The following is a 27,867-nucleotide window of genomic DNA, read 5'->3' on the forward strand; positions in this document are numbered from 1 at the left end:
TCAAGTCAGTAAACAAAGTTTAGTTCAGATATTGACACAGTTGTGTATTTTAACTATTTTCTTCATCCAGTCCAGCACCCATTTTAAACCCAGTTTACTAGCATCTAAGATCTTACCCCAAGGTGTCTTTTTTTCTAGTGTTGAGAGTAACATAGCGTGGAACTGAAGGGACAGATAGTGTTTTCTTTTTCCTACAAGGGGAAAAAACAAAGATGATATTTATTGTCTTTTTCCATGTACTCTCTATATATATTTCAGATATATTCTCTCTTATATTAGATGAAGCACAAACTTCAGATAGCTAGACTATTTAGTTGCCTTGAGAATTGTGAATGACAAGTAGCTGGGTTTATTTATTACCAGACCTGCCTTTGTGAGTTTACTGCACCTGGGCAAAGGTATAGAAAGTAAAGATGGAATGTTATGTCTGAGGAGCAATAAGAAGCCTAATTTGGCTAGAATGTAGAGTGTATGAAGTAGAGCAGGGCATAAATAAGATTGGTCAGCCAGACTGCAACCAGATTATAAAAAGCTTTAAATGCCCAACAGAGGAATTTGTATTTTCAGGATTTTAGAAGAAGATACTGGATTTTATTGTGCAAAGAAGTGACATGGTTTAACTTGCTTTAATAATATCCCTTCAATTTTTTTTTATGACATAGACATGATGCTGATACCTAAATCAGGTAGGGTCAAAAGAGAGAAAGAAAATTATAGATCAATTTTCCTAATGAATATTGATTAGCAAAGAGATTCTAGCAAGTTATCCCCCAGGATAATACACCAAATAAGTGTATAAATCCAAGTAGGATTTATATCAGGAATGCAGAGCTGGTTCATTATTAGGAAAACTATTAGCATAATTGACTATATCAATAACCAAACTAACAAAAATCATTATCTCAATAGATGCAGAAAAGGCATTTGACAAAATCCAACAACTCATTCCTATTAAAAAAACAGAGTTTAGGAATAAATGGAGTTTTCCTTAAAATGATCAAGAGCAACTATTTAAAGCCATCAGCAAGCATCTAATGTAATAGAGATAAACTAGAACCATTCAAAATAAGATCAGGGGTGAGACAAGGCAGCCCACTATCACCATTGCTATTCAATATTGTATTAGAAATGCTAGCTTTGGCAATAAGAAAAGAAAAAAGATGAAAGGAATTAGGGTAGGTAATAAGAAAAACAAATTAGCACTCTTTGCAGATGATATGATGGTGAGAATTAACTAAAAAACTACTAGAAACAATTCACAAATTTAGCAAAAATGCAGGATAAAAAATCATAAATCATCAGCATTTTTATATATTACCAACAATGCCCAGCAGGAAGAGATGCAAAGAGATTCCATTTAAAATAACTAGATAATATAAAATATTTGGGAGTCTACTTGCCAAGGCAAAGTCAGGAACTATATGGACACAATTTCAAAATGCTTTTCCATACAAAACACAGATATAATCAACTGGAAAGATATCAAGTGCTCATGGGTAGGCTGGGCTAATATGATAAAAATGTTGATACTACTTAAATGAATCTACTTAGTGCCATACCAATTAAACTCCCAAGAAATTACTTCACAGAGCTAGAAAAAAAATCATAACAAAATTCATCTGGAAAAACAAAAGGTCAAAATTTCAAGGGAATTAATAAAAAAATGCAAATAAAGGTGTCTTAGCTGTACCAGACCTAAGACTATATTATAAAGGAGTGGTCATCAAAACCATTTGGTACTGGCTAAGAAATAGAGCAGTTGATCAATGGAATAAACTAGGTTCACAGGACAAAATAATGACTATAATAATCTAATGTTTTGACAAACCCAAAGACCCTAGCTTTTAGGATAAGAATTCCCTATTTGACAAAAACTGCTAGCAAAATTGGAAATTAGTATGGCAGAAACTAGGCACTGACTCACACCTAACTCCCTATACCAAAATAAGATCAAAATGGGTTTATGATTTAAACAGAAAGAGTGATATTATAAGCAAATTAGAAGAACAAAGAATAGTTTACCTCAGATCTGTGGAAAAGGAAAGAATTTGTGGCCAAAGGAGAACTCAGGTATATTACTAAATGTTAAAAAGTTTTTGTACAAACAAAACCAATGCAGATGGGGAGCAATAAACTGGAGAAAAATTTTTTTTACATACAGGGGTTCTGATAAAGGCTTCATTTCTAAACTATATAGAGAACTGACTCAGATTTATAAGAATTCAAGTCATTCTCCAACTGATAAATGGCCAAAGGATATAAACAAGCAATTTTCAGATGATGAAATTAAAATCATTCCTAGTCATATGAAAAGGTTCTCTAAATCACTATTGATCAGAGAAATGCAAATTAAGACAACTCTGAGGTATCACTACACATCTCTCAGATTGGCTAAGATGACAGGAAAAGATAATGACAAATGTTGGAGGGGATGTGGGAAATCTGGGACACTGATACATTGTTGGTGGAATTGTGAATGAATCCAGCCATTCTGGAGAGCAATTTGGAACTATGTCAAAGGGCTATCAAACTATGCATACTCTTTGATCCAGCAGTGTTCCTACTGGGCTTATATCCCAGAGATCTTAAAGGAGGGAAAGGGACCTGTATGTGCAAAAATGTTTGTGGCAGCTCTTTTTGTAGTGGTTAGAAACTGGAAATTGAGTGGATGCCCATCAATTGGAGAACGGCTGAAAAAGTTATAGTATATGAATGCTATGGGATATTATTATTCTGTGAGAAACAAACAGCAGGATGATTTCAGAAAGGCCTGGAAAGACTTGCATAAAACTAATGCTAAGTGAAATGTACAGAACCAGAAGATCATTATAGATGGCAACAGCAAGATTATACAGTGATGAATTCTGATGGATGTGGCTCTCTTCAACAATGAGATGATTCAGGCCAGTTCCAATGACCTAGTGATGAAGAGAGCCATCTCCACCCAGAGAGAGGACTGTGGGAATTGAATGTGGGTCAAAACATAGTATTTTCACTTCTTTTGTTGTTGCTTGCATTATGTTTTTTTTCTCATTTATTCCCTTTTTGATCAGATTTTTTTGTGCCGCATGACCTTTGTGGAAATATTTATAGAAGAATTGAATGTGTTTAACTTATATTGGATCACTTGCAAAAGTGATCCAATGAAAGGGTCAGGAGGAAGGAAGGGAAAAAATTAGAACACAAGGTTTTATAAGGGTGAATATTGAAAATTATCTATTTGTATATATTGAAAATAAAAAGCTTTAATTTGAAAAAAATATTCCAATATCCCTTCAATAGCTATTTGGAGCATGAAATCAAAGACTGAAGGGAAAGCAGACCAATAAAGGAGACTACTGTAAAAACTAGGGTGAGAGATAAGAAGATAAATGAACATATGAGTGGAAAGAAAGGGTCAGATAAGAGATATTGTGGAAGAAGAATCAACAAGATGTAACAACTAATTGGATTAGAGTCAAAAAAGATTTCAAATCCTGATAATTGGAAGGAAATAGAGAAAATCAGAAGAGACTTGGATTGGGGAAAAGATGATGAGTTCCTTTTAAACATGTTTTTGTCTGTAGAAGACTGAAATATCTAAGAGACTGTTGGTGAGATAAGTCTGAAGCTCTGGAGGGTCATCTGTATAACTGCAAGAAAATTAAGTTTGCTGAGAGAAATCCAAGACTGCACACTCGTTAGAATAGGCTAGAACAAAGGGAAAACACTGTCATAAAAACCAGAGAAGATACACTGTCAGGAAGAGAAAAGAGGATGTTCAAGTATCAAATACAGCACAGAAAATAAAGACTGGAAAAATATCATCAGAGTTGGCAAGTAGACAATTTGAAACTAAGAGTGGAGGAAGAAGATGCCTAGTAGTTTAGAAGTGGCTGAACAAAAATAGCATACATGAATGTAATAGAATACTATTATTATGCTGGAAGAAATTATTAAAAGGATGTTTTCAGAGAAACCTGGGAAGACTTCAATGACTCAGAAAAGAATAATTTATATATCAACACTAAAAATTAACAATTTTGAAAGGCTCAAGAACTCTGATCAACCCAATAAACAATCACAATTCTAAGAGAATAATGATGAAGAATATTGTCCACATCCTGACAAAGAAGTAATGGACAGAATGAGACACATACATTTTTTGCTATGGGTAATGTGGAAATTTATTTTGCTTGACTATCCATATGTGTTTCAATGTTTTTAGTTTCTGGATTTTGTTGTTGGTTATAACAGAAAAGTGTGGAGAAGAAAATAATTTTTTGTTAATTGGAAAAAAAAGAAATTTTAATTAAAAAAAATACTGATAATTTTGCAAAGTAGTTTCAGTTGTGCATTAAGATTGAGCCAGATGAGAAGTAAAAAGACAGCAAACTGAGGCAACAAAAACAAATACATTTTTTCTGAGAGGTTGCCTGTGTGATTGGGAGGAGAATCATAAGACAAGAGGTTGAAAATATGGAAGGATCTACTGAGAGTTGTGTTTGAGGTTTTGTTTTGTTTTTTTAAGGATGAGGAGATTGGATTTTTAGGTAGAAGAAGAGGCTGTAGATTGTAGAAATTAAAGACTAGAAAGAAGTTCTGTGCTTTCTTCTACTGCTGTTTAGCAAAAGTAGGAGTGTAAGTAGATTGTGGTGTTCTTTTTCTTTAAAATAATATAATATGAAGGTTCTCTCTGGGAGCAGGTTTCTCAGGGAGGTTTTCTAGAGGCAGCCTTAGTTTCAGTTACAATCAATAATTACTCCAAAATGCAGCCAGCTGATAAAATGCAAACATTTATTTTCTCCTTCCAAGTCTCTTTCCTTGTGCCCGGTTAGCTCAGAGGCCTATCTCTCTGCTTGGTTCCAAGAGCTCTTGCAGATTGTCCCTTGCTTCTACCTCTGCTTTCTCTCCTTGGTTCTAAAAGCTCTTGCTTTGTCCTTTGCCTCTGCTTTCTTCAGCTTCCAGATGGAATGAATCTCTCTTGCCTCCAAGAGAGGGCTTCTGGCTCTCAGTCTCCCAGAGTGCTGAATCTGGTTGTGCCTCTGAGAGAGTGCTTCTCCTCAGCTGAACTGACGCTCCCTTCTCCAATCTAATTTAGCTGAACTCTTCTCTCAGTGTTTTCAGCTCAACTCCCTGAGAGAGCCTCTGTCTGTTTCTTATATAGGATCTCTTCTGAGAGAGAGGGATTATGGGTTTCTCCCAGAGTGCTCTCTGGCCCTGAGAGCTTCAAGGGAGGTGTGAATTCGGATTATCTCATACTAAACCCTGAAATCTCCCAAATGTGTGAACTCCAGTGAGTACAAGTGTGAACACAAGCATTCTCAGTTCCACTTAGTACCTTGTTTCAAGTTGAGTTAACACTAGGATTCCAACAGTAGTAGATAGGAATAATACATGGTTGGGGTTTATCAAGAATGAGTCAAGATAGGAAAGGAGGCAAGGAATTCAAGGGTAATAGTTGAAATGGTTGACTATTCATTTGAATTTAGGAAGGGAGAAAAAGTGAAACCAAAGCAGAAATGAGAGGGACAGATGGATTAAAAATGATTTTAAGTTCAGAAAAAAAATCCAGTTAGAATGATTCCCAACAAGGGAACACACAGAGATAAGAGAAAGCCAAGTTCAAAAAGTACCTAGTAGGTCTGTTTGCCTAAAACAAGGAGGGTATAAAGGGAAATAATATGAAAAAAATCTGAAGCTGGGTCAAGCAGGGGAGGTGGATCAGAGTATGCTTAGAACCCCCTTCCCAGGAAAGCAGGGGATCACACCAGGGCCAAAGTAGTGGTGCAGGAATGGCACAGATAGGAGGGCAAGCTGAAAACACCACAATATATATATTGGAGCAGATGCTGAGAGCAAACTATGTCGAAGCCATACATAACAGAAATACAGAACAACTGAAGCCATTCAAGATGCTGAGAACAGAACTGGTGAACATACACTTTGTTATTTTTTTGCTACTATCCCACTCTTACTTTATTTACAAAGAGAAAAATTAGTTTTTCTCAATCTTTGTTTCTTGAGTTTATTTTGCTTTTTGTTTCACTGTTTTGTTTTGTTTTATTATATCTAAAACAGTTATCAAGAAAAAAATGTATAGTTAAGCATTCTGGAAAGCAGTTTGGAACTATGCTTAAAAAGTTATCAAACTGTGCATACCCTTTGATCCAGCAGTGTTACTACTGAGTTTATATCCCAAAGAGATATTAAAGAAGGGAAAGGAACCCATATGTGCAAAAATGTTTGTGGGAGCCCTTTTTGTAGTGGCTAGAAACTGGAAACTGGATGGATGTGCATCAATTGGAGAATGACTGAATAAATTATGATATGGTATATGAATAAAATATGGTAAATTATGTTATGGAATATTATTATTCTGTAGGAAATGATCAGCAGGATGATTTTAGAGAGGCCTGGAGAGACTTACATGAATTGATACTGAATGAAGTGAGTAGAACCAGGAGATCATTGTACAGAGCAACATCAGTATTATATGATGATCAATTCTGATGGATGTGACTCTTTCCAACAATGAGATGATTGATACCAGTTCCAACAATATTGTGAAGAGAACCATCTATACCTAGAGAGAGGACTGGGGGAACTGAGTGTGGATCACCACATAGCATTTTCACTCTTTCTATTGTTTGCTTGCATTTTGTTTTCTCACTCATTTACTTTTTCTTATACATCAAGAGAATTGTATAAATTTGTTTATACATATTGGATTTAACATATATTTTAATATGTTTAACATATATTGGATTATTCATCTAAGGAAGGGGGTAGAGGGAAGAAGGAGAAAATCTTAAACATAAGACTGCAAGGGTCAATGTTGTCAAATTATTCGTGCATATGTTTTGAAAATAAAAAGCTTTAAAAATTAAAAAAAAAGAAAATCAAGTAAGAGAGAAAAATTAGGGAAAGAAGTGAGAAAGAAAATACAAAAAGCTAATGAGGAAAAAATGCCTTAAAAATCAAAATTGGCCAATTGGGAAAAGAGATGCAACAGCTCACTGAAAATAATTTCTTTAAAATTACAATTAAGTATGTGAAGCTAATAACTTTATGATAAATCAAAATTCAATAAAGCCAAACCAAAAAAAGAAAAAATAGAAAAAAGTGAAATATCTTATTGGAAAAACAACTAACCTGGAAAATAGATCTAGAAGACACAATTATTGGTCTACCTGAAAGTCATGATCAAAAGGTAGTCTGGACTTCATCTTTCAAGAAATTATCATGAAAAACTGTACTAGAACCAGAGAGTAAATTCTGGACCCAGAGTGTAAAATCAAAATTGAAAGAATCTACTGATCACCTCTTGAAAGGGATCTCAAAATGAAACCTACCAGGAATATTATAGCCAAATTCCAAAACCCTCAGTCAAGAGAGAAAATATTGCAAGCATCCAAAAATTAACAATTTAAGTATCTTGGAGCCATAGTCAGGGTAACACAAGATTTAGCAGCTTCTACATTAAAGGACCGAAGGGTTTGGAATTTGATATTCCAGAGAGCAATGGAGCCAGGAATACAACCAAGAATCACCCATCCAGCAAAACTGAGTATAATCTTTCAGGGGAAAGGATGGAAATTCAATGAAATAGAGAATTTTTAAACATCATGAGAAAATCAGAGCTGAGTAGAAAAATTGGTTTTCAAATACAGGATTGTTAAGGGACAGGTCAATTCTCTGAGAGCCTCCACAGCTGTGATCCTAACATCTGAAAGAGCTGCAAGGCAGCCTTTACTGATACAGGTGTTGTGGACTGGGATGAGATAAATTGGAGGCAGAGGGAAGAGCAGAGAGGTCAGAGACCAGCAACTGCCTCTCAGTCTCCTTCTATCATCCTCTCAGAAGAGAAGATCCATTCTGAGTTGGCTCTCCAGCAGCCACTGTCAGATAGCTCCTGTGTATTCCAACACAGGACTCTGAAGAAGCATAAGGCGTTAATCAGGAAACTGACTAATAACATTTCTCTGTTTACATTCCTACATGAGAGGATGATACTTGTTAACTTATTAGAACTTTCTCATTATTATGGCATTTTGAAGGAGTATATATAGACAGAGGGCATAGCTGTGAATTGAATATGAAAGGATAATATCTTTTTTTAAAATGATGATATTAAGGGGTAAGAAAGGATACTGAGAAAAAGGAAAAGAAAGAAGTGGAATGGTGTAAATTATCTGCCATAAAAAGAGGCAAGAAAAAGTCTTTACAGTGGAGGGAGAAAGAGGGAGAAAGAGTGAATGAAACCAATCTCACTCTCATCAAAATTGGCTCAGAGGAAATAACATACACACTCAATGTGGGTAAAGTAGTCTATCTTATTCTGCCGGAAAGTGGAAAGGGAATGGAATAAGAGGAGGAGGGAGGGTGATAAAATAGAGGGCATATCGGGAAAGGGAATGGTCAGTAGCAAAACGCTTTTGAGGACAAATAGGATGAAAAAGAGAATAGAATAAATGGGAAAAAATATAGTTAACAAAAGTAATGTAGAAAGAATTTTGAAGCAAATTTCTCTGATAAAGTCTTATTTCTCAAAGAGGGAACTGAGTCAAAATTTATAAAAAAAAAATAAATAAGACCCATGTTCCAATTGATAAATGATCAAAAGATAAGATCTATGCCCAAAAAGCTATCAATTCATATATATATATATATATATATATATATATATATATATATATATATATATATATATCCTTTGACCTAATAATATCACTACTAGGCAAGAATACCAAAAGAGATTTTTTTAAAGGAAATGGACCTATATGTACAAAAATATTTATAGCAGCTCTCTTCTCTGGCAAAAAAAAAAAAAAAAAAAAATGGAAATTGAGGGGATGCCCATGAATTGGAGGACGGTTGAATAAATTGTGGTATGTAATTGTCATGGAATATTATTGTTCTACAGGAAAGGTTGAGCAGGATGCTCTCAGAAAAACCCTGAGAAGTCCTCCATGAATCCAAGCAAAGTGAAATATATTTTATACAAAGCAATAGCAATGGGATGACCAGCTTTTAAATGACCACTGTTGTCAGCAATACAATGTTCCAAAACTACTCTAAAGGACAAATGATGAAAAATCCTATTAATACCCAGAGAAGAAATTGATTATGTCTGACTACAGAGTGAAACATACTCTCTTTATACAACTTTATATTTCTTGAGGGCTCTTTTTTTAAATTAGGGTGGAAAATCTACGTTGCTGATTTCTTTACACGTTTTTTTTCACAACATGACACTTATGGAAATGTGCATAACTTCAAATGTAGTTTCTTAATGGGACCTAGGAGTGAAGATAAGGGAGAGAATCTGGACCTCAAAAGTTTTAAAGACAAATGTCAAAAAAAAATTGTCTTAAATGTAATTGGGAAATATTATTAAATTAATAAATTTAACTTTTTTTTTCTCTGAGGCAACTGGGGTTAAGTGACTTGCCCAGGGTCACACAGCTAGGAAGTGTTAAGTGTCTGGGATCACATTTGAATTCAGGTCCTCCTGACTTCAGGGCTGGTGCTCTATTCACTGTGCCTAGCTGCCCCAATAAAAGTTTCTTTTTAAAAAGAAACTTTATGAATGGGATAGGTTTTTTTAATTTAATATTTTTCTCCCAGTTATATGTAAAAAACCAATTTTAAACTTTTGATTTTAAACTTAAAGATTCTCTCTCTTCTCCCTCCTTAAGATTGTAAGGAATTCATTATACGGTTATACATGCAGAATGTAGTCAAGCAAAATATTTCCATAATAATTAGGTTGTAAAAGAAGACATAAACAAAAAAAGCCCTTAAGAAAAATAAAGTAAACACAATATGCTTCAATCTGTTCTTTATGTATGGATTTTTCATATTAAGTCCTTTGGAGTTGTCTTAGAATATTGTGTTGCTAATAATAGTTATGTCATTCACAGCTAATCATCTTACAATATTGCTGTTACTTTGTACACAATACATTTCACTTTCCATCAGCTCACTTAAGTCTTTACAGATTTCCTATTCATAATTTCTTACAGCACTGTAACATTCCCTTATAATCATATACTACAATTTGTTCAACCATTCCCTAATTGATGGGTATACATCAATTTCCAATTCTTTACCCCCAGAAAAGAGCTGCTATAAATTTTTTGTTTGTATTTATAGATTCTTTTTCTTTTTTTCTTTTCTTTCTTTCTTTCTTTCTTTCTTTCTTTCTTTCTTTCTTTCTTTCTTTCTTTCTTTCTTTCTTTCTTTCTTTCTTTCTTTCTTTCTTTCTTTCTTTTGCTATTCTTTAGCTTTCTTTAGCTATTCATCTCTACACATTTAACTAACATCTTTTATATATACTCTATATACCTATTCTAACTATCCTAATAGTGAGAAAGTTCTTACGAGTTGAAAGCATCATCTTCCTTATGTAAGAATGTTAACATTTTAACCTTATTAAGTCCCTTATGATTCCCTTTCCTGTTTAACTTTTTATGCTTGCTGCTCACTTTTTTTTTTTTTTTTTTTTTTTGCTGAGGCAATTGGGATTAAGTGACTTGCCCAGGGTCACATAGCTAAGAAGTGTTAAGTGTCTGAGGTCACATTTGAACTCAGGTCCTCTTGACTTCAGGGCTGGTGCTCTATCCACTGAGCCATTAGCTGTTTCTTATGTTTCTGGAGTTTTTTATTTGAAAGTGAAATTTTTTATTCAATTCTGGTCTTTTCATCAAGAATATTTGAAAGTCCTTTATTTCCCTGAATATCCTTTTCCCCTGAAAAATTACACTCGATTTTGCTAAGTAGATGATCTTTGATTTTAATTCTAATTCGTTTGCCCTCTGAAATATTATATTACAAGCTCTCCAGTCCTTTAATGTAGAAGCTGCTACAACTGCTACAACTGACTGTGGTTCCAAGATACTTGAATTGTTTCTTCTGACTAGTAGTACTTTCCCCTTGATCTGGGAGCTCTGTAATTTGACTATAATATTCCTGGGAGTTTTCATTTGGGGATCTCGTTCAGGATGTAATGGGTAGATTCCTTCAATTTCTATTTTACTCTTTGGCTCTAGAATATCAAGACAGGTTTTCTTGATAATTTCTTAAAAGATGATATCCAGGTTCCTTTTGTTAATCATGGCTTTCAGGTGTCCAATAATTTTTAAGTTATCTCTCCTGCATCTATTTTTTAGGTCAGTTGTTTTTCCAGTGAGATATTTCACATTGTCTTCTATTTTTTCATTCTTCTGGTTTTATTTTATTGTTTCTTGATTTCTCATAAAATCATTAGCTTCTATTTGCTAATTTCTAATTTTCAAGGAATTATTTTCTTCAGTGAGGTTTTGTACCTTCTTTTCCATACAGCCAATTCTACTTTTAGAGGAGTTGTTTTCTTCAGTGGATTTTTCCCCCCAATTTGGCCAATTCTACTTTTTAAGGAGGTTTTTGTTGTTGTTGTTGTTGTTGTTCAATGAATTTTTAGTGTTATTTGGTAAATTCTGCTTTTTTTTAAAGGCATTCTTTTCATTGTTTTTTGTACCTTCTTGACCATTTGGCCTAGTCTGTTTTTTAAGGCATTATTTTCTTCAGCATGTTTTTGTGTTTCCTTTATCAAACTGATGACTTGTTTTTCATGATTTTTTTGTATCACACATTTCTCTTCCCAATCCTCTACCTCCACTACCTGATTTTCAAAATCCTCTTCCATGGCCTGAGACCAATTCATATTTTTCTTGCAGGATTTGGATATAGGAGCTTTGACTTTGTTATCTTCTGAGTATGTGTTTTGATCTTTCTTGTCAGAATCTATACTCAGAATCTTTTCTGTTTGCTTATTTTTAAAGCCAATTACTGTACCTCTATTAAAGTAGGGCTTTGCTTCCCAGGATTGTCCCAAGCTTCAGCAGTTTTGTGCAGCTGTTTCCAAAGATACTTCTAGGGATCTTTAAGTTTTCAGTTCTTCCAAGGTGATATGATCTAAGAGGTATGTTTAACTACTCTCATGGCCTGTGCTCTGGTCTGTGAGTAACCACAAGCACCTTTTTCTGTCCTGGAACTGTGAGGAAAGTCCTTGCTCCATGTGGGTGCGAGCTCTGGTGTGCTTGTGCTTCTCCTCTGGGACTGGCACCCACTGAGACCCAGATCTGAATATGGATAAAGCAACTGCATCCTGCCTCCATGTTAGCAAAAAGACCCCTATCATCTGGCCAGTTGTTCAACATCTATTATGGACCAGAACTCTGAAACAAGGGTTCTTACAAGGTGTTAAGTCAGTAGAATTGATGAGACAATGGTTGTCTAGTTTAGCATGGTGCTTAATAATTCTCTAAGTTCAGTATGATTGATTTAATCTTATAACAAATAATGGTTTCCTAATGATATAATGATTGGTTTATACTCAATGTAGAGCATATAAACTGGGAGCCTCAGCCAGAGTCAGGACAGAGAAGACAGAAGACTGGAGGCAGGAGCTCAAGCTCTCAGAGCCAAGGAGAGAGATTCATTCCATCTTCAGTCAGGCTCCTGGTGGCTCTCCTGGGGGACCCAGAGACTCAGAGACATATTCATTCATCCCATCTCACACTCTGTGGTGGCAGGCCTGTCCTCCTGCGTTTTCTCCACTGAAATCAAGTCCCCTCTGAAAGCCACGAGAAGGCAAAGGAGACAATAAAGACTTTTGGACTTTAACATCTGGCTACTCTTGTGGTGATTAATCTACTGAAAGGAAGGCTGCTCGGAGAGCTCTAGAAAACCACCAAGAACACTGCAAACATCTATGAGCTGAGAGCTCCAGAAACAGCTGCCACCTCCACTGATTCAGTGGCTCCCAAGACCTGCTTCTAGTTTGCTAGGGCAGAGGCTGTGCTGATGCAGCCTGTGCTGGACTATGTTCCGCTTTCACCCAGGTGCAACAAACTTTTCCTGCCATCTTAGTTGTCTTAGGCTGGAAATTTGTTTCGTTCCTTTTTATGGGTTCTGATGCTTAAGAATTTGTTTAGTCATTACTTTAAAGGTATTTGGAGGGGTTTAGGGGAAGTGTTCAGGTGACTCCCTGTCTTTACTCCACTATTTTGGGATAGATATTTTTGCTTAATTTTCTTTTTCCCTAATTACATATAAAAACAATTTTAAAACATTTTTTTTAAATTTTTGAGTTCTAAATTCTATCCCTCCTTCTTTTTCATTTTTCTCCTCTCTGAGACAGTAAACAATATGCTGTAGATTATACATATGCAGTCATGTAAAACATTATCATATTAGCCTTTTTAGCTGCAGCATTAATAACAATTTGTCCTTAAGAAACAGTCTAAAACAGTGTTGTCAAACTCAAATACCAATGGTCCAGATCACATATTAACATAGACAACTACAAATCAACATTATTTATGTTGTATTACATTTTTTATTTATTTTATTAAACATTTCCCAACTACATTTTATTCTGGCTTGGGTCTAAAAGACATCTTCAAAGATGACTAGAAAATGAGGGAGTCTCATAGTGAGACTCAAGACTAAAGAATAACAAGAAATGGATAGCCCAACTGCTACTTTGGTAGCACAGAACTGTTAATATGAATAAAAAGCCCTTAGAAGATGGTGTATTTTTTCTCCAGGAGATTTAAAAGAAGACAGTGGCAAGCATCATGTAGGATAAAGAGACATGTATGGCTTGTAAATCACATTAGTAAAGTTACCTCTGCATAAATACATACATGGATCCATTGAAAAACTGAAGAAATCATTTGATTTTTAAGCCTCAGAATGGTACGGTTTAAATAATAACACAGGAAAAAAAACTATATTTGTAAAATTTAAAGTACTATTATATAAAAGTATCAAAAATAAAAGTTAATTTTTCTTGTCTAATTAAAAATACATATACACACAAATTATGGTCATTTTACCTTTATCACTATCCAGGCAAAAATCCTTAGTTCCCAATAACCTTTCTTATCAGAGTTACATCTTTAAGATATTTGGAATATTTCAATAGAGTTTTCTTTATTTCCCTCTCCAAGATTTTTACCTTTGCTTTTCTTAATATTCCTATGCATTTACTCAATTTAACTCCCTAATTTTTTGTTTAAAAATTGTTACATTTCTTTCAAAGATCCTGAACACAACCCAGATACTTTTAACCCCAACTTCATCCCTGAGTGACAGTATACCAGCTCATGCTCCCTAATCTTGCTTGGTTAACAAGAGTTGAAATAATTTGATCTTGATCTACTACCATTATTTGCAGAATCAGGAACTTACCCTAGAAGACTGCCATTCATTTTTGCAAAGAGTAATCTCAAAACTTTTTCCTTCTGTTCCCATGTCAAGTCTCCAATATCCACATCCATTCCTTTTTTAATGTTTGTCCTGAATAATTACAAAGAAAATAATTAAGTGTAAAGTAAAATCAGCTAATGGAAACTTTTAAAGAAAAATGTAAAATCTCCAAAAATACTGGGGCAATAGAAAATAAGAGTTTTATAACCATTATATTAAATGTGTTTCATCTGTTATTAAATCAAACTATGTTCTGTTCTAAAGAAAGCCATTGAGTTGGAAATGACCTTAAAAAAAACCTATCTAACCTACTTAAGAACCTCTTACTATTAAAGACATAAAGATCAACTTAATTAGCTAATGGAATGAATGCTGGTGGCTGGACTGTGCCAATATATTAAAAGTGATAATACTTCCAGTTTATACTTTTAATGTTATACCAGTAAAATTTTTAAAGGATTATTATAAATTATAAAATAACAAAATTGATTTGCAAAAAGTAAAGATCTAGAATATCAAGGGAATTAATGAAAAGAGGTGGGCAACAAAGTGGGAATGGAATACTTTTAGACCTCAAATTATAAAGCCATAGTCATCAAAACCATCTAATCCTGAATTAAAAAATTAAAGAGGTAGAGTAACAGAATAGGCTGTAAAAGGGAGAATCTGAAACAATGGAACTCAGGATGTCAAAAAACCAAAATTAGTCATTAAAGAACTCCCTACTTGGTAAAATATAAATAAATAAATAAACAAATAAACAAACAAAAACTGCTGAGAAAACTGGAAAGCATTGGAGCAGAATTAAGCTTACTTAGACCAACACCCTATACTATATTCCACAATACAAATATTTGACCTTAATATCAAAGATCGTACTATAAAAAATAAGCAAGGTGGCATAGTGGGAGGTCTGGAATCAGAAACAACTGGCCTCTGGCATTAACTATATGACTTGGGCAGGTTCTTAACCTCTGTTTGCCTCAATTTCCTCATTTGTAAAACCTGAAGAAAGGATGGCGAACCACTGAAATATGTTTGCTAAGAAAACTTCAAAAGGGCCATAAAGCACTAGACTGAAAACAAGCAGATCATATACCTCTTGTTTGGGACAAAAAGAGACTTACCCAAACTGACTACTATGGAGATTGATGAGCTCTAGATATGGGGTATCTAAATGAAATTAGGGTTTAATTGAGGTCTAGTGGCAGGTTCTGGGTACAAGGAGTCAAATGAAGTTCTCCTGCAACCCCTTTGGATTTAGCGCAAGTATATGGAGTTAAATGAAGTCTAGTAGCGGTGAGAGTCCCCTGTAAAGGAATTTATAGACTCAAAAACCTAGATTAATAAAAGAGGTTTATTACAGGGTTTGGAAGTAAGGTTCAAATCTAGTTAAGGAAATAGGTGAGGGTAAAGAGATAAGAAGAGCACTGGAAACAAGGTTCCAGTGGACAGAGGCTCCTTGGCATGCCAGGCGTAACCTTTGCAAAGAGAGGGCTCCAGCGTGGCTCTTTTATAATGGAAGATTTAGCTAAAGGGGCCCATGGGGTGGAATCCCAAGTTGGCTCCCCATTGGGTTTCAGTGGGGGCTAGAGTTTGCTTGGTGGGGGTTGGGAAACCTGAGCAGATCATTAGAATGGGGGCTGGGAGAGCCCCAGCCAACTGGGGTTGGGGGCTGGGACAGGCCGGGATCTCCTATTGGAATTCAAAGAGATGCTTTTGACCAGGATTTGTGAATCAAAGGTCCTGGCTTACTGAATTGATAATGCATCAGGGAGGAGGGGTTGGGAATCAGAAAGGAATAAATCAATCTGAAAGGACTAGTTTCTTAAAGGGACCACAACCCACATCAAGATCACTCATAGAAAGCAGAATTATTAGAATCTCTAGAAGCGGACCCCCATCCTGGTCTGCGAGCCAAAGCTTATAGCAGGACAGAGAGCCACTTACTTGAAAATGTTCACAGTTTTTATACATTTCAGACAAAGAACCCCCCAAAATCCCACCCTCTATGTGGTGTGATTGGTCATATAAGCTCTATTTTCCCCTATTTGGTCAGTGGAATGTAAAAGACAAGGCGATATATAACTTTCTCACCAGTATCCTTTTTTTTTTTGGACAATAGAATATAGTCCAGGCCTTATCTAAAATCACAAGCTTCCTAAACTGAGGCCTTTAAGGCTTTAGATAACAGTCCCTGATCATTATGTGCTTGATCTGTAAGTTCTTCACCTTTTTCCCACACACTAACAGCTATTGGTAGGAAACATTCTTATCTAAACAGAGAAGCAATTGATAAAATGATTATTATAATAAAAATATAACTGGAAAACTTCTACATAAAATGACTTAGGATAGGAATGGATACAACCAAGTGGAAGAAAATTTTCAAATTATCAGATTTCTCTGGTAAGAGTTTGGTATTCAAGATATATAAACAATTAACAGATATTATAAGACTAAAAGACATTTTCCAGTAGCTAAGTGGTCATTCCTTCTACTCAATAAACTCCAGTGGCTCCCTATTGCCTTCAGAATCAAATGCAAAATGCTATGCTTGGCACTTAAAATCTTTCATAATATGGCCCCCTCCTACCTTTCCAGTCTTCTTATCTCTTACTTTCCAACATACTCTTGGATCCAGTAAGACCAGCTTACTAGCTATTCCATAAAACAAGATACTCCATCTCTGAGCATTTTCTCTGGTTGTCCCCAAAGACTGGAATGCTTTCCTCTTCAACTCTGTCTACTACCTTTCTTGGCTTCCTTTAAGTTCCAACTAAAATATCATAGGAATCCTTTCCACATCCCTCTTAATTCTAGTGCATTTCCTCTGTTAATTATCTCCTACTTATCCTGCATTTTCCTTCTTTATTTCTATGTCCTCTCCTCCATTAGTTACAAGTTCCTTGGCAGGAACTGTCTTATCTCCCTTTGTAGCCTTAGCTCTTTAGCATAGTGTTTGGCACATAATGAAATGTTTATTCACAATGACTGGGGTGGGGGAGCTAGCAATATTTCAGTGTGCTGACTTCCTTCTCAATGACCTTACCACAGAAAACATAGACTAGAATAATAGCAGACAGTGCATACAGCTGGTAGGAAAGACTGGACCGGTAGAAAACAACACATTCATTTGGAAGGAAGAGTGGTCACTAGAGAAATGCAAAGAAACAGGTTAAGGAAGATGGGAGGGAAAAACTCTCATCTGCCAAGCATAATTCCCTTTTTAAAAAAAAAAAAACTTACTTTATTGATTCTTCTTTATTCATTCAGTGTAGGCAAAAGATTTAAGAAGGTATGGATTTACTTTCCACAGAGTGGATTTCTTTTATGACTTGTATCCTTTATTTCAGGGGTACAAATATGCCTAAATCAAAGGGGCAAGGCTTAGATGCATATCTGTATACAAAATCTTATTCTCAGCCCTCCCATAGTTTAATAAGTTTCAAACTTATACCTAAGTGATCATTGTCAACCCCATTACTCCTAGAATGTACTTGCTTTTCGTATTTGTCTTGTATAATCCTTAGCTGCCTTCCAAGTTCAACCCAACTGTACATTTTTTGGAATTTCATTCTAAATTCTCAATTGCTGATAGGGTCATAAAGTACCTTTATGAAATCAGAAGGTACCTTGGGGGCCATTTAGTCCCATCTCTCACTCTTGTAGAGACATAGATAAAATTTGTGTGCTGTAAGTTTGAAGGCAACAGTTTCTCCTTAGAATAAAAAGTCTTAGTGATGCTGTGTGGGAAGAGGGGACCTTCTGCTTAGGGCCCAAATACTAAAGAATTTGTGAACCCAAAAGTCTGTGGCAAAAAGGAAGTTTTATCTTTCACTAAGAAGCTTTCTTTTAGAGGATAAATCTCTTAATGAGGAGATTTGCAAAGAATGAGTTAATGAAACCTATTTTATGAGATCTACTGAATGAAAATCACTTTGAAGGTGATTTTCAGAATTTATAGTTTCCTGAACAAACTGGCTACCCAAAAGATCAATGTGGGGGGAGGGGGGCGGGGGAGGAGGATGATTTGGCTGGGATTTCCAAGAGAATGATGCTGCTTATCTTAAGAAAAGGTTTGTCTGGAAAATAGGCCCCTCTCTCAGACTCAATCTCCCCCCTTCTTTTACAGATTAGAGTGATTTCAGAGTGATTATTTTACAGATTAAAGGGGACACAATTTCAAAGTTCACCAGTATCGTTAGACTTCAAAGAAAATATAGGTTTGTATAAATAAAACTCTGAGCCGCTAAATGGCACAGTGGATTGGGCACTGGGTCTAAAGTCAGGAACAATCTCATCTTTCTGAGTTCAAATCTGGCCTCAGATACCCATTAACTGTGTGATCCTGGGAAGTCATGTTGAAGAAGGGACCCTGAAACTCTAAAACTCCCTGAAGGAGAAATTCTCCTTCCACTCTGCCTCAGTGAGGGACCCCAACAAAGGGAAAGCAAACAAGACAGTTTCATTGTATTATCTAGCAAAGGAATTCCAATCCTATAGAACTGAAGAAACTCACTGAATTCCAGCTCAAGCTGAAACCCAGATGAACCTACTTGGGACTCCACCCAAGTTCCCTTCAGTTTGTAGCTATAAAAGAGACAATCTAAAATCCTCTCTTTGCAGAGGTTCTAAACATGCAATACTATGCCAAGGAGGCCTCTGCCCACTGGAATAATATTCTTTTCCAGTGCCACTCTCTCGCTTTACCCTCACCTATTTCCCTAATGAGACTTTATGCCTCTCTGTCAGGATTTCTAACCTTACTTCCCAATCCCTATAATAAACCTCTTTTATCAATCTAGGTTTTTAGGTCTGTAAATTCCTTTACAGAGAACCCATGCACCACCAGAAGGGAGTCCCCAAACTCCCTACCCTTGCGCTGAATCCCAAGGGGGTGCAGGGGAGCCAGACCTCTCCATTTGGTTCCCTGAACCCCGAACCTGCCACTAGACCTTATCATTTAACTCCCTGACAACCAGAAACCCTAATCTCATTTTGGCTCTCTAAATCTAAACTTTATCAATGTCATCCTGTTTGTCTCATTTTCCTCATCTGTAAAATGGGCTAAGAAGGAAATGGTAAACCACTCCACTGAGTACCAATCTCTCTGCCAAAAAATCCCCAAATTGGTTCAAGAAGATTGGGACACAACTAAACAACAACCATATTTTATTTAGCAACAAGAAAAACCCAATAATTCTATTTTTCATCTCCACCAGAATTAACCTGAACTTTCACAAGGTTAAGAAACTGGACCCTAATCTTAATCATTTTGTCTCTTGTTATCCTAAGGCTATATAAAACCATACATCTATGTATAGATATACAATCTTATAGAGAGATAAATATATAGAAATATATGTATGCATATCTCTCCCATAGTTCTACTGGACTGCTAACAACTAGGCAAATGTCCACCAATGAATACTAATTAAATCTTTTAAGTCTTGACTCTTACTTTATTGATCTTCAATCACACAGAACAAAGTGTAAGGAATTATTCCCCAAGAGGATTTTGGAACCTGTGATTTGAGGAATTCCCCAACATTTGACAGAGGAAAAAATAAACCCAGAAGAATTTAACCAAGATTTGAACCCCAGGTTTTACAACTCCAAAGTCAGGGCTTTTCCCCTCTTCCTATACAGTCTACCTAATTAGTACCAACCACTAGTGTCCTTCTTGGAAATTATTTTGTATATCTTTTTAAAAAAAATTTTATATGTACATCATGTTTTCCCCAAGATAGGGTAAATTCTCCAAGGCCAGAGACTTTTCCATTTGAATCTTTCAAGTAATCAATCAAAAATTATTATTCTTCAGTTGTGTCCAAATTTTTGTGACTCCATTTCTTGGTGAAGTTACTAGAGAGGTTTGTCATTTCCTTCTCCAGTTGCTTTTACACGTGAGGAAAATGAGGCAAACAAGGATTACATGACTTGTCAAGTAGAGTCACACACACACACACACACACAAGTAGAGGTGACATTTGGAAGAAAAGTCTTTTTGACTTCAGGTCCAGTGCTCTGTGTGCTATGGTGCTATCTAGCTCCCTCCGAGTTTCAAGCAGGGAAATTATAACTTGTTTGTATGTAGTTATTTGCAGAATTAAATAGCAGAGGCAGAATTTTAACCCAGGTCCTATGACTCCAGGGCCAATTTTCTTTCTCTGTACCACACAACTTATCTGAATTCTCAAAGAATGGGAGGGGAAGAAAAGAGAAGGGGAAGAATTAGAAGGGATTAGCAAGTGAATTCTATCAAGTAGCTGAAAAACAAAGAATTCCCAAGATATGTAAACTTATTTGAAAATCAAGAAGGAGGCATTCTATTCAGTTTTTTTTTTTTTTTTATGAGAAAAATATGGCTCTGGTGCCCAAACTAGCAAAATAAATATTGATACAAAAATATCAAATAAAGCATAGACAAATAGAATATAAGAATATACTTCAAGTTGCAATTACACTTCAAGTTACAATTAGAAAAGAATTGAAAAATGGGTCAAAATTGGAGGAAATAGCGTAACAGAGATGCAGAAAAGGCCTTGGATTGAATACATTATTATTTACCTTGAAAACACTTAAAAGTATTAGAGTGGTGGGATTTTATTTAACATATTTTTAAAATCATTTATTAGAAACCAAAACCAATTTTTGCTTTTCAACTAAAAACTAAAAAGAGGAGTAAAACAAGGAATATGTCTTCTCTCACCATTGCTATTTGAAATGTTAGTTATAAAAATAAGATAAGAAAGATAAATTAAAAGAATAAACACTGGAAAAGAAAAAACTAAAACAAGAGCTTATAGATGGTAGGCTGTTTTGTGTTGAAAATGCAAGAAAAATTAAATAAATTAATTGGGAAAATGAGTAAAATGGTGCAATATAAAATCAATTTACAAAATTAATTAGCATTTTTATATATCAGTAACAAAAGCCAGGAAAAATTATAGAAAGTAATAACATTTAAAATAATTGTTGGAATTTTTACAAATTGTTAAGTCATTAGAGTTAATAGAGACAATAATTATCTAATTTAGCATGGTACTTAGCAAATCCTCTAGCTCACTAATGTATTTAAGTACTCATTGGAGTTCACACGTTTGGGAGATTTCAGAGTTTAGTATGAGATATCTGAATTCACATCTCCCTTGAAGCTCTTAGGGCCAGAGAGCATACTGGGAGATACCTTACAATTCCACTCTCGGAGAAGCAGCATAAATAGAGCTTCAGTGAGCCACTCGAGAGTTTTTTTTTTACTTGAGAACATTCCCAGGGGTCAGAGAGGAGCACTCTGGGATGGACCAGAGCACTCTGGGAGATTGAGAGCCAGAAGCCTTCTCTCGGAGGCAAGACAGATTTACCTTGGTGCTGGCTGGAGGCTGAAGAAAGCAAAGGCAAAGGACAAAGCTGCAAGAGCTCTTGGAACCAAGCAGAAAGATAGGACTCTGAGCTAACCCGGCCCAAGGAAAGAGACAAAGCTGCAAGAGCTCTTAGAACCAAGGAGAGAGAGAGGCCACTAAGAAAGCTAACCCGGCTATATTGGAGACAATAAAAGATCTGAACTTTTAGCACCTGGATGTATTTGAAATGATTAACTGAAACTAAGGCTGCCTCCAGAAAACCTCCCCGAGAAAACCTTCTCCCAGAGAGAACCATATTATTATTATTTTAAAGAACAAAAACACCAACAAATAATATCATCTATTATCTGGGAATTAACTTACCAAACCACACATATACTTATATAAATACAAAGCAATTTTCACTGAAACAAAGGAAACCTAAATAACTGGAGAAACATTTGGTTATCATGGCTGTGTAATAGTAATATAATAAAAATAATAATAATATTCAATTTAATTTATAGATTTAAGATATTAGGAGTCAAAATATCAATAGGACATTTCACAAAATGAGATACAAAACCAAAAATGACATCAAAGAACAAAAGGTAAGTAATATCTATCAATAATGGGGAGAAAAGAAAGAAAGAGCCAAAATTAAACTCTGAAGTCCTAATTATCAAAACTATCTGAAGCTGGATTAAAAAAAAAACAAAAACAGTAGCTAAATAGAACAGATTATATTAAAACAATTAAAACAAAATGTTTATGATGAATCCCAAAATATAAAAATCTCTGGTGAAAGATTTTCATTATCTTATTTCATATGCTCTAAATTCTAAATGTATCTATGATCTCAACATAAACAATAATCATAAGCACATTTACAAAGAAGCTCTTTAAGGTTACAAGGGTTCTTAATAGAAATTCTTTCATTTGATCCTCAGTAGATAGATTAGTCCTCCTAGTAATCTTGTGAAGGAGGTACTATCATTCCCACTTTACAAACACAGGTTAAGTGACTTGTTCAAGGTTACACAGCTAAAAAATATCAAAAAGCAGATTTAAATTTTAGTCTTCCTGACTCCAGGTCTTGGATTCTATCCATTTTGCCATCTAGCTATGGATAGTGCAAAACATTTGAAAATAGAATGATATATATTTCATAACTGTGAATTGAGTCTAGTTCTTCAGGCTAATTCTTAACCAACTATTACTTAAAGGAAATCATGAGACAAAGACAGATAAATCTGAATAGATTGAATAAAATGCTTTTGCACATTTCAAAGCAGTGCTTCCAGAATAAGAATCAATTTTTCAATTACATGTTTTCAGCATTCATTTTTGTAAGATTTTGAGTTCCAAATTTTTTTCTCCCTCCTTTTTTCCTTCCTTCCCAAGACAGCAAACAAACTGATATAGGTCATATGTGTACAATCCAGAATAAGAATCAAAGGTAGAGACCAGGTTCTGATAAAATTCTGACAACTAGAACCTTTAAGGAATTGACACAAATTTACAGAAAAGCCATTTTCCAAAAGATAAGAATAAACAGGCAGTTTTCAAAAAAGAAACCAGACCTTCAAACTACTTTTAAAAATGTTAAAAATCCCTGATACTTAATAGAAATGGCAAATAAAACATCTCTGAGATTATCTCCTTATATTCATTATCTTGGCAAAGATAGTATGGAATGATCAACTTCAGTGTTGGTATGGTTAAGAAAAAAACAATTCACTCCTTAAGAGGCTGCTATGAATTGTTTTATTTTTGGGGGGAAACAAATGAAATTATTATATAATAACAGTTATGAAAATATCGTGTCCTTTGTTCCACTAATTAAATCCAGAAAGGATTACTGACAAGAGAAAAAATTCTGTCTACACACAAAATATTCTTAATAGTATTATTTTTCTTAGAAAAAACTGGAAACTGTTAAGGTCAATGATTAGATTTAGTTTAATTAGATTAGTTTAATATATAAGTGTGAAGTAAATATTATATTGTTCTATATACTGAAAGTATTCATGTGGACATGTGATCTTCTTCAATGTGGGTATTCCTTCTACCAAAACAGACCATATATTAGTCCAATACAACTCATCCTTTACGACTCCTGTCTCTCCCCTATGTTCATCACAGGGGGTTCATCCAACATGCTTGGGAGGTAGTGGAGGAAGGTTAGAGGAAAAAGGACCTTCCTTGATTACTTTCTTTGTTTAAAAAACAAGACCAGATTGTCCTGTCTTAGTCAGGCTGAAAGCATAAGAGCTACTCATGGCCCAGTTCTATCACTGTCAGCACTGGAGTTCTGGCTTGCTCTGTTTGTAATCTGGGCCTATTCATCATTTCTTAAGCAACCTGGTCTCTCCCATCTTCCTAGTGCACATTTTGTCGACTGAACTTTATGCAAACAATAGATTAGCAAAGCCTACTGCAGCTCAAAACTCCAGAGCTCAAAAGATTCATTAGTTTCAGCCTCCCATGGTAGTTAATTTTCTTTTATAAGGATTCTATTGAATCATAGTGGCTGTTCTTTGGAGTTGAAAAATTTGTAAAATTCAAAGAAATATGTTCAGACTTAAGTGAAAGTGATACAGAGAGAAGAGAAGCAAATAATACATAAAATAAAAATAGGAAAAAATTCATAATAATATATAGGATCATTTTGCTACTGTCTTGTTAAAATTAATATGGCTTTTGCTTTTAGTTAAATAAGAGGTGAACAACTGATTACAAGTATAATCATTTACTATCACAGTTATTTTAAGTTTGCAGTACTTTTTCTTCTTGTTCATATGCTATCCTACCTTTTCATTTTTGTTTATATTCTGCTGAGAAGTCAACTAAATTATAAGATCCCTGAAGACATAGAGCATCTCATATTGCTGCTTCAATAAAAGGAAAGGAATATGTGACCATGAACCTGTTGTGTTAATAGCAAAACCACCACAAATTGCTACATACTAAAAGATGGTAAAGAATTATGGTTTGAATTTTTATAGTCAAAGGTTCTGATAAAGGACTCATTTCCAAAATGTATAGAGAATTGACTGTAATTTATAAGAAATCAAGCCATTCTGCAATTGATAAGTGGTCAAAGGTTATATGAACATACAATTCTCAGGTGAAGAAATTGAAACTATTTCTAGACATATGAAAAGATGCTCCAAGTCATTATTAATCAGAAAAATTCAAATTAAGGCAACTCTGAGATACCTCTACACATCTCTCAGATTGGCCAGAATGACAGGGAAAGATAATGCAGAATGTTGGAGGGGATGTGGGAAAACTGGGACACTGATATATTGTTGGTGGAATTGTGAATACATCCAGCCATTCTGGAGAGTGATTTGGAACTATGATCAAAAAGTTATCAAACTGTGCATACTCTAAGACCCAGCAGTGCTACTGGGCTTATATCCCAAAGACATTTTAAAGAAGGGAAAGGGACCTGCATGTGCAAGAATGTTTGTGGCAGCCCTTTTTGTAGTGGCCAGAAACTGGAAACTGAGTGGAAGCCCATCAGTTGGAGAATGGCTGAATAAGAATATATGAATGTTATGGAATATTATGGTTGTGAGAAACGATCAACAGAATGATTTCAGAGAGACTTGGAGAGACTTACAAGAACTGATGCTGAATGAAATGAGCAAGACCAGGAGATCATTGTATACAGCAACAACAAGACTATACAATGATCAATTCTGATAGACATGGCTCTCTTCAACAATAAAATGATTCTGTTATGTCACAGTTCTCTTTTATTGTCCTGACTCAGTTTCCCTGAATTGTCCTGCCTTGATTTCCCTAACTGTTCTGCCTCAGTTTATAATTGTTCAGCTCAATCCTGCAAAACCACCACTCCCTCTTTATCAGAATATTTGAGAAGGATAAAAGATCTTATGTTTTAGAATATCAGAATGCCTCTCCCCATCCCAAGCTATTAGAATATCAGATACTGTCTTATCAAGATGCCTCTCCCCATCTCCGGGGTGCACCCCCATTATGTCATCCCCATCTCCGATGGCTCACCCCACCCTATCAGAGTCCTGTTCCCACTCTCAGAACTCTGATTCCTCCCCTGACTCAGTCTACCCCCTGAGTCTGAGCCATGTGTAGATATGTCATTGAGAACTCACATTGTTGCCTGGATTCTTGAAGACGATAATCTCTTTCAGCCCTGGGACCAAACCATGGATCCATTTGGTCCCAGTAAATCTCTCCATTTAAATAAAATATTAAATACTCTCTAATCTCTACCTTGTCTCAGTTTTTCCGGCATTACAATTCAAACCAGTTCCAATGATCCTGTGATGAAGAGAGATATCTACATCCAGAGAGAGAACTGTGGGTACTGAATGTGGATCACAACATAACATTTTTATACTTTCTATTATGTTTGCTTGCATTTTGTTTTCCTTCTCAGGTTTTTTTTCCTAGATCCAATTTTTCTTATGCAGCAAGATAACCATATAAATAGGTATACATATATTGAATTTAACATATATTTTAACATTTAATGTGCATTGGACTACTTGTCATCTAGGGAATGGAGAAAAGGAGGGAAAAATTTGGAACAGAGAGTTTTGCAAGGATTAATATTGAATAATTACCCATGCATATGTTTTGTACATTAAAAGCTTTAATAAAAAAGGAAGAAAAAAAAAGAATTATGGTTTGATGTCTAGCAAAGTCTACATCTTATCTTTAAGCTAGAGTGAAAGAATACTGTTGTTCCTCACAGTAAAAGATGAAAGGCCATTTGGTTAGCACTTATTAGGAACTAACTGGAAAATTAGGCTCCTTATTACTGATTACCTGTAAAAAATTCTCTTACAACTATTTCAGTGTCTTTTAAAGACCATCCTCCAAGATAATTCATTCTAATGAACTTGCCACAAAGGGAGCATCAGGATTTAAATTTTAACCAAGAATAAAACTAATCCATCTCCATGATTCACAATAGGCTCCAGTATTCACATACTTTCTACTCTGACATGTTCTTATTTTAGATACAAAGAGGACTTTAAAGAATTCTAATCTTTTAACTGTAGTACACAAATACATAACACCACATATGATATTATATTAAAGAATTATCCATACCATTTTTCTGCCTGCCTAAGATCTTGGTTTACACTATTGGTGCTGTGGATTCTGCCATCAAATGTCCGGATTTTGGGATACTCTGTTCTTCCTGCAAAAGCCTCTCTCATTTTAAAATTAAAAGCTGCTTGTGCCATCTCTTTGTATTCCTTCCTGCTAAGATTTATTTGTTGCTTCACTTGATATAGAGCATCAAGGAAGAACCTCTCCACTTCTGTTCGCTCATCCAAGATGTTCTTGGCCAACTTCTTCACTCGATTCATCTCTTTGTCCTTCATCTGAAGGACTTGTTCCAGCTTGTTAATTTCCACCTGGCCTGCCTGATTCTCTATAAATGCATGCTCCTGAATTTTTTTAATTTCGGTCTCAAACTCAGTAGCCATGTGTCCCAGGGCTGTCTCCAGTTTTTTCACTTTCTTCTGGAGACACTCGATCTGGTCTTTCTGCTGAGTAACTTGCATGATCTTTTCCCTAATCAACAACTCATTGGTTTCCTAAAGCAAAATGAAAAAGAGATTTTTAATTTTTCTTGAACTAGTCCAAAACTCAAAAAAACTTTCATGAGTTACCAAAAAAAAAAAACTTTCTAAGTTTGGAGCTTCAGAATTAAAATCTTTGTCACCTTGACTACTGGGCACAATGACAAACATCCTTTCATATGCTCTACAAACAACTGAAATCTTCCCTGCTTGCTTCCCTTCAATTCTTATTGTATTAAGTAATGTCTATCTAGATATATTAATTTCTTTACAATTCCAGAGCTGGCCTGACAGTAAAAGAAAACACATTCATTTAAATAAACATTTGTTAAGTACTTTCTAATTACATGGTAAAAGTTGAAAAAGATATCACTAGAAGGAGGCATTGCATTTCCTTACTTTCCATTCCAAAATATTAGTACAAGAAAAGATGCTCACAGTTATCTTATTGTACAAATGGGGGGAAAAGATCTAAGAAGATAAAGCAGCTTATCCAACATCAGAAAAAAGAGATTTTTCCTTCCCCTTCCTAACTGGTGTTCTTTCCCCTTCCCTGTGCAACCTTGATCCAAATTGTAAATACTTTCTTGTATGTAGATATTTCTGCAATTACAATACAGCTTTTCCATGATTTTAACAGTATTGGTTACCAGTTCTATTGTAAAGTTTCACTTTACCATTAAGTCATAACA

At 35.1% G+C, this 27,867-nt stretch overlaps 1 protein-coding gene across 1 annotated transcript in view; it reads right to left on the reverse strand.

Annotated features, from left to right (window-relative positions):
- Nucleotides 1-27,867, reverse strand: part of BBOF1 (basal body orientation factor 1) — an 81,238-nt gene that overhangs the window by 1,476 nt on the left and 51,895 nt on the right. Inside the window, exons 8-10 of the mRNA XM_031952536.1 lie at nucleotides 26,697-27,190; nucleotides 14,221-14,328; nucleotides 117-191 (exon numbers count right to left, since the gene is read on the reverse strand). Coding sequence (XP_031808396.1) covers nucleotides 117-191; nucleotides 14,221-14,328; nucleotides 26,697-27,190 — 677 coding nt within the window. The remainder of the gene's footprint in view (nucleotides 1-116; nucleotides 192-14,220; nucleotides 14,329-26,696; nucleotides 27,191-27,867) is intronic.

Source organism: Sarcophilus harrisii, chromosome 2, assembly GCF_902635505.1.
Source record: "Sarcophilus harrisii chromosome 2, mSarHar1.11, whole genome shotgun sequence".
NCBI lineage: Eukaryota > Metazoa > Chordata > Mammalia > Dasyuromorphia > Dasyuridae > Sarcophilus > Sarcophilus harrisii.